This window comes from Tamandua tetradactyla (assembly GCF_023851605.1).
Source record: "Tamandua tetradactyla isolate mTamTet1 chromosome 22 unlocalized genomic scaffold, mTamTet1.pri SUPER_22_unloc_3, whole genome shotgun sequence".
In the NCBI taxonomy this organism is placed as follows: Eukaryota; Metazoa; Chordata; class Mammalia; order Pilosa; family Myrmecophagidae; genus Tamandua; species Tamandua tetradactyla.
The window spans coordinates 577,560-585,922 of NW_027518253.1; the positions used below are offsets into that span (position 1 = coordinate 577,560).

The following is an 8,363-nucleotide window of genomic DNA, read 5'->3' on the forward strand; positions in this document are numbered from 1 at the left end:
ATAAAAACCTTACAAATTATATAACTCTTCATAGGCTTAAGAACATCAAATTCATAGTACAAAATGGACAAAGGAATATTATCAGCCAAGGAGAACTCAAATATAATATCTTATAACTTTCAAAAAAGTGCCACAAATGGACCTTTGTGTGAAGATTTACTGATAATTAGTCATGGTTAAACAGGTGGTCTCTGTGTTATTTTCTACTGTTGATTTTATGTTGTAAATAGTTCACATTAAAAATTTAAGGGACAGTGTGATACTGGCTCAGTGGCAGGATTCTTGCCTGCCAAGCCAGAGACACAGGTTCGATTCCTGGTGCCTGCCCATGAAAACTAAAAAAAAAAAAACATTTAGGTAATGAAGCCATAAAACCAATTTAATAATTCAGGTAAATGTCAAATAGATCATAAGTGGGAAAGAACTTAAATTCCTCAGAGTAAACAAAGAAACAATAAATTGTATCTTAATGATACAATACAGCTTAATAATATTTAAAACTAAAGTTTTTTCATTTCAAAACATCCAATGAAAAACTAAAGTTTAAAATGGAAGAAATTAAAAGAAAAGAGTTTAAAACCTCCAGGGAAAGGTCTTAAAATGAATAAGAAAAAAATGTAGATAAGTAACACAATTTGAAAATAGGCAAGAAAAGGACCTAAAAAGGAAATGAAGAACATATATTTAAATTAACAATAAAGTATGAAAATGTTATATGATCAAATATATATATTCACATACGTGTATACGTATAGATGTATAGATACAGACAAAAGATCAAAATGGAAGCTGATTTTTTGGGTGGACCATGGTGGCTCAGCAGGCAGAGTTCTTGCCTGCCATGCCAGAGACCCAGGTTCATTTCCTGGTGCCTGCCCATGCAAAAAATAAAATAATAAAATAATGGAACCTGATTTTTTTATGGATAAGCAGTGATAATGAAAGAGTAGAGAAGAGGCATCAAACACTGTTGGAGTTACATATAAGTTAAAAATGAAATAGTCTGAAGACTTTGATATCTCCTTCAAAAGCCTTAGAAGTAGACAGTATAGAAGAAATGGATATATTCCTAAAAACCCAAGAACAGTCTACACTGACTTAAGAGAAATATAAGCCCTCAAAAAATCAATCTCTAGGGTTTGAATCAGTCATCAAAAACCTTACAACAAATTAAAGCCCAGTGCCAGATGACTTCACAGGTAAATTCTACTCATCATTCCAAGAAGAATTAATACTAATCCTGTTGAACCTCTTCCTAAAAATTGAAGAGGTGGGAGCATTACCAAACTCATTCCTATTAAGTTGATATCACCATGATACCAAAGTCTTAAAAATATACTACAAGAAAAAAATTACAGACCTATCTCTCCAATAAATACAAATGTGAAAGCCCTCAAAAATATTTGCAAATCAAATCCAACTGTACAGTAAAAGAATTACACACCATGATGAATTGGATTTTATTCCAAGTACACAATATTGCTTCAAAACAAGAAAATAAATTAACATATATACCACAATTAATATTTGAAAGGGAAAAACCACAAGAGTATCTTGATTGATGCAGAAAAGGCATTTGAAAAAAATCCAGTTTCCTCTCTTGATAAAAACACTTTGAAAGGTGGGACTCAAAGGTAATGTACTCAATGTGATATAATGGAAATATATGAAACTGGGCACTGTCCCTCTAAGATGGGGCACAAGAAAAAGATGTCCTCTGTCTGCAGTTAGTCAAAATTTTGTTAGAATTTCTAGCTAGAGCAGTGAGGCATGAAAAAGAAGTAAATGGCATCCAATTTGAGAAGAAAGAACTAAAAGTTTCACTCTTTGAGGATGACATGATTTTATATTTATATTTTATATTTAGAAAATACTGAAAAATTTATAATAGAGTTACTAGAATAATAAACAAGAATGCAATATGAGAGGATACAATGTCAACACACAAAAATCTGTTGTGTTTCTATATACCAGTAATGCACTGAGTAGGAAATCAAGAAAAAAAATCCATTTACAATAGGAATTTAAAAAATCAAATATCTAAGACTAAACTTAACCAAGCATATAAAGGGTCTACATTCAGAAAATGACAAAACTTTGCTCAAAGAAATCCAAGAAAAACTAAATAAATAAAATGACATTGTGTTCATGGGTTGGAAGATGAAATATTGCTCAGATCTCAATACTGCCCACATTCATGTACAAAGGTAATGCAATACCAAGCAAAATCCCAATGGTCTATTTTCAAGATATGGAAAAAATCAATTATCAAATTTATTTGCCAGGGTAGGTACTTCAAATTGCCAAAAACATCTTGAAAATGGAGAATGAAGATGGAAGACTTATGTTTCCTGACTTAAATGTATATTACAAACCTACAGTGGTCAAAACAGCATGGTACTAACATAAAGGTAGACAGATTGATCAATGGAATTGAACTGAAAGTTCAAACATAGACCCTCAGATCTACTGTCACTTGACTTTTGACAAGGTTCTCAGCTCCACTCAACTTAGACAGAACAGTCTCTCCAATAAATGTTGTTGGGAGAATTGGAAACCCATATCCAAAAGAGTGAAACAGGATACTTATCTCACTTACAACCATACAAAAATTAAATAAAATGAAGTAAAAACCTAAATTTAAGAAACACTAACATAAAAACTTTAGCAAAAGATGTAGGGAAGCATATAAAACATATCATGAAAGGCAGAGAATTCTTATACTTTGCTCCTAAAACTCAGGAAATGAAAGAAAAAATGAATAAATAAGACCTCCTCAAAATTGACTATATTTGTGTTTCAAAGGACTGTCATAGGTGAAGAGGGGGTCTACTCCTTAGTAGAAAATATTTGGAAACCACATATCTGACAAGGGGCTTAATACCAGAATATATAAAGAAATCTTATAGCTCAATAATAAAAAGACAAACAACCAAATTTAAAAATGGGCAAAAGACATGAACAAACATTTTTTTCAAAGAGGAAATACCAACAATTAAAAGCAACAGGAAGATGCTCAACTTCACTACTTATTACGGATATGAAAATCAAAGCCACAAAATATCATTTCATACTATTAAAATGGTTTCTATAAACACACAGGAAACTACAAGTGTTGGAGAGGATGTGGAAAAATAGAAACACTTATTCGTTGCTGGAAGGAATGTAGAATGTTGCAGCTGCTATGGAAGACAGCTTGGTGCTTCCTCAGAAAACTATCAGTAGAACTGCCATATGATCCATCAATTCTGCTATGAGGTACAGACGCAGAAGAACTGAAAGCTTGTATGAAAACAGACATTGGCAGAACAGTTTTGCAGTGACATTATTCATAATTGCCAAAGGATGGAAATAACCCTATGAACTGAACAATGGATAAACAAAATGTGGTATATGCATATGATGAAATATTATATAGCAGTCAGAAAGAATGAAACATGAAACAACATGGATAAACCTATAGGAAATTATGTTGACTGAAATAAGTCAGACACACAAAAGGAAAAATATTTTATGATCTCACTAAGAAAACTTAATTATAATAGGTAAACTCATAGAGTTAAAATCTAGAATATACATTTCCAGGAGATAGACTGGGATAGAGAATGGGAACCAGGTGCTTAATGTGTGAAGAATTTTTAACTACATTGGATTTAAATATTTGGAAATGGACAGAGGCCATCCTAGGACAGCACAATCGGTGTAATTAACAGCACTGAATTATGTATGAAATTGTGGTTGAAAGGGTAAGTTTAGTACCGTGTATGTCACTAGGAGGATCTGTGTACCACACTGAACTCTGTGATGGATGATGACTGTGATTCATAGTGAAAAATAAAAATGCTCTTTCATGAACTAGAACAAATGCATGCCACTATTACAAGGAGTTAATGATAGAATGGTTTATGGGAATAAGGTAACTATTGCAAACTGTGGACTGAAGTTAACATTACTATTTTAACAATCTATTATCAATAATAATATCCAACATACTAATGCTAAAGGTCAATAGGGAAGGATAGAGGGCAAGGGTTTTTTGTTTTTGAGTAATGAGAATGTTCTAAAATAGGTTGCAATGAGGAATGCACAGCTATTTGATGACCTTGTGACCCATTGAATACATACTTTGGATGGAGGTTTTGTATGAGAATATATCTCAATAAAATGGCTAACAAAAGGTTTATGAGAAGTCCATTTTACTGGAAAGATCATTCCAAAGATTTTCTTAGAGAAATAAACTGAGACATACCAAAAAGATTTTCTCTGGTATATAATCTCTATAAAAGAATAAAAATGCACTTCCTGTGGATGGAGGATATCTGAAAAATAGCATGGAAATTATTAAGCAGTATATAATGTGATAAGTTGACTTTGCCTTAGCATGACATAATTCTGTCTTACATACCTTTGCACAAGTATGACCACTAAAGATGGAACCATCTGTTGTTTCCTGGTTTTATAGAGCAGTATCGGTACTTTTGGTTTATCTTGAATTTCTGAGTGTGCGTGTGTCCCTGTGTGTGTATGTTTTAATTCATTGAGAGGACACTGTATACTCTACCAAATAACTTGATACATTGTTCCAAATTCCACAAGTGAAGTAAGAAAAACAAAAATTACTCAAAGACAGAGTGATTCATAATTTAAGGTACTCACTAACAGAACAGTTAATGAAGATGTATTGTGTAACTTCATTAAAGAAAATGCTTATTTAGCAAACAATTTCTTTTGAAAAACTTCCCTTAGTGCTCTTTTGACGTCTTTGTTCCTCAGGCTATAGATGAAAGGATTTAACATAGGGCTCACAAAGATATAAAAGACAGCAACAATTTTCCCCTGTTGTACAGATGTCTCAGAAGGGGGCCTCAAATACATGCACAGCAGAGTTCCATAAAAGATGGTGACAGACATCAGATGGGGCCCACAGGTGGAGAAGGCTTTGTGCCTCCCCTCAGTTGAGTGGATGCCCAGAATGGCTGTGAAGATGAAAATATAAGAGATGAGGATCATGGTGAGAGAACAGGTGAGGTTGAACCCAGCACCAACAAACATGGTAGTTTCATTAACATAGGTGTCTGAGCAGGCGAGGACTAAGAGAGGTGGGTCTGCACAGTAAAAGTGGTTGATCTCATTGGGTCCACAAAAGGACAGATGCAGCATCAGGATGGTCTGGCCAAGACCATTTGCAAAGCCATAAATATAGGGAACAGTGACCAGAGAGATGCAGGTGTGTTTGGACATCTTACTCCCATATAACAAAGGTTTGCAGATGGCCAGGTAGCGGTCATAAGCCATGACCGTCAGCATATAATAATCTGTGATCACCAGGGCAATGAAAAAGTGGAATTGTATAAAACAACCAATGAAGGAAATGGTTTTTCTCTTGGATAAGAAATTTACTAGCATCTGAGGAGTGACAGTGGTGGAATAACAGACATCTACAAAGGACAGGTGACTGAGGAAGAAATACATTGGGGTGTCAAGTTTTGAGTCATTTCTGATTAACAAAATCATGGTCATGTTGCCAATTACTGTGATGAGATAGATCAGTAGGAATACCACAAAAAGGAGAGGTTGCAAATCAGCTTGATCTGTCAGTCCCAGGAGAATAAACTCAGTCACAGGTGTGTAATTTTTCATTAACATTGTATTTTCTTGGCTTCTATTGAAGTCTGCAGAAAGGAATTACAAATTATTGGTGTGTTGTCATTTATCCATTACCCCATCAGGCCATCATTTATCCATTACCCCCTCAGGCCATCTGATACTCCTTCCTCTTCAGTCAAATCATGTAATTATATGTGAGAGAGAGAGAACCTCTTAAGCATGTGATTTATATGCTAAATGTCTAAATTGATATAAAGGTCCTTATATATAAAGGCAGTCTTCCTTTTCATTTCAATAGCACAATTTCTGGAAATCGTTGTGATATTTGTCCCTTTACAATTCCCTTTTACAAATGGATGAAAATATTGCTTTTCTTGCTATTGTTATCTTTGTTTATAGTATACCTTTTTATGGGGTAGCTAAGGCATTAATCTTGAAACTTACCTATGCCATGTCCAGCTGAATGGACTTGGGTAAAATGGAACTGATGGGTGGTTTCTGTGCACACCTGAATGGATTGGGAATACATGGATCTAATATCAGTGTGGTATCCTTACAGAATTGGACCTCTTTCCTGCCTCTCTGAGCATCTTCACTCTGTTCCCTCACCCTGCAATGTATGGTCAGGTTCTCAACTCTAGTCTGCCTTAATTGTCCCTCTTGTCACTAAATTTATAGGTAGATACTATTATCATAAGGCATGCAGAAGTGATTAGGGAAAAATAAGATATAAAAAGTTTTCTATTCTGGTTTAAGTGAACAACAACAACAATGACAAAAAACGTTCAGAAAAATTCCCTAGTCATAATGAACTTGCTACTCAATCTCAGCCTATCTTCTTGCAAATTAACTAAAACACTATAAAAGGACATCAAATTAATTTATTTAAATATACCTAGTCATGGTCAAATAGCAATTATATTAACCAAACAATTGAGGTGGTCCTTAAGTCAACATGAAGTGCATCACCCCACATTTAGCTATGATGAATGTAAGCAGAAAAATCACCTTTGAAAATTCTACCTCCTCTTTCAGTCACAGGTAACCATGTATGGTAATATTATGGTCCCTTTTTAAAATATAGTGGTTCATTTGTATATAGTTCTCTTTGTCAAGCACTCCAGAAATGTATCAGCCAAAATTTCTTCTGCATTGTATTACCTTATTCCAGACGTGAAGAATTCGAACCTATTGACTAAGATAATATGGTGCAAGACAGGTTAAATAAATTTTTTAAAAATCATAATTATTTTTCTTTTATTTGTTTGAACTCATAAAGAAAGTTCAAATGAATTTTGTCCTAATAATTATCAGAAGGATAAATATTCATTTGGTGCCAGAATGCAGTCATAGCAAAATTTACTGGACTTCAATACATGATTCCTCTTTTTGTCCACTATCTACCTCTCATGCTTTGTACAAGGTGCCAACTTGTTCACATTCCTTAGTTTGAAGTGACAAAAAAGACAGCTAGATGCCCTTGTATTTTGGATGTCTTTATTTATGAAACATAAGTCAGGAATTAAAATAATTACTATCACCATTTATTCATACTTGATCGTGTGAAAAAGAGGTACAGCAAGCAAATGAACTTCCCAGATAATTTCACCAAGCACTTTACGGTAATAAACTTTATTGATGGTGGCAGAATACAGCATCCTATGTGGTTTGTTAAAGGACACTTGAGAGAGAAGCATTTGTAGGTGGATAAATGGCTCTGTTGTGTCCCAGATTTTGTCTTTTCACCTTCACCCTGGGGTTCTCTCATGTAAGTGCTTATTGCCAATGCTCAGTGTCCCACAGAGTCTAAAAGAGTAGTCTTCAGTTTTAACAAGAGTGGTGTCTCCTTTACATGGAGTTATATTTCAAATTGAAGGGTAAAAAGAAATTTAGAAAAGGCATCTTACAAAATAAATTTTAATTAGACTTAGGTTGGATAGGTAAATAGACAGATAGATAAATAGATAGATGATTGATATATGATAGATTATTAACCCCAAAGTGGCCAATTCATCATGAAATGGTTACTGCACATTCCACAATATTATTCTTATACTTTAAAAGAGTAACCACATTAACTCAGAAGATATCGGAAAGATTATTGAATATCATGCTCTTATTTTAGCTCATGAATAAATGGAGAATAAGAATGCTTAATTATTGAGAATTAACAGAGTATAACAGTTATGGGGAAATATTCTGGACCCAGAATTCCTAGGTGGATATCCAAGCTTTTCTGTGTGCTTTGGACACATTATTATTCTTTTTGCCTCATTTCCTCATCCATAAGATGCAGTTAATAATAGGAACTCCTTCCATGCAAGTGAGTTAATTCAGGTAAAGCTTTGCAAAGAGGCATGTCACGTGGTAAGTACCCAATAAGTTGTAGATACAATCATTATTTGGTGATAGATTCAGGTCTAGCACAGAAGAAAAGTCAACATCAAAGTCAACTTTGGGTCAAGTATTTTGTTTGATCTACAACTATACCGTTAGCAGCACCTGGAGCAGTGCTTTCTCAGTTGTAAGCTGTAAATAATTGTGGGTGGAATGAATGATCTCTTAGGTCTAGTTCACTTTCCATTATGTAAATATCACTCCATTGTACATTAGTAAATAAGTCTACTTGAGAATAGAACATAATTAGCTTCTCATTTTAATAGAGACATTTAGTAATTAATCAGCATAAAGATTTCAAACTTTTATTTCATATTTACTTGTTAAATATTTATTTCTGGATTCTAAAATCAAAATAC

At 33.8% G+C, this 8,363-nt stretch overlaps 1 protein-coding gene across 1 annotated transcript; it reads right to left on the reverse strand.

Moving 5' to 3' along the window:
- Window positions 1-4,707: 4,707 nt before the first annotated feature.
- LOC143673000 (olfactory receptor 5M5-like) lies at window positions 4,708-5,646 on the reverse strand. The gene has a single exon (XM_077147390.1). The coding sequence runs from the start codon at window positions 5,644-5,646 to the stop codon at window positions 4,708-4,710; it is 939 nt and encodes a 312-aa protein (XP_077003505.1).
- Window positions 5,647-8,363: the final 2,717 nt, after the last annotated feature.

Excerpts from the sequence above, each read along its gene's own strand:
- LOC143673000 (XM_077147390.1), bottom strand. The coding sequence starts at position 5,646 with ATGTTAATGAAAAATTACACACCTGTGACTGAGTTTATTCTCCTGGGA.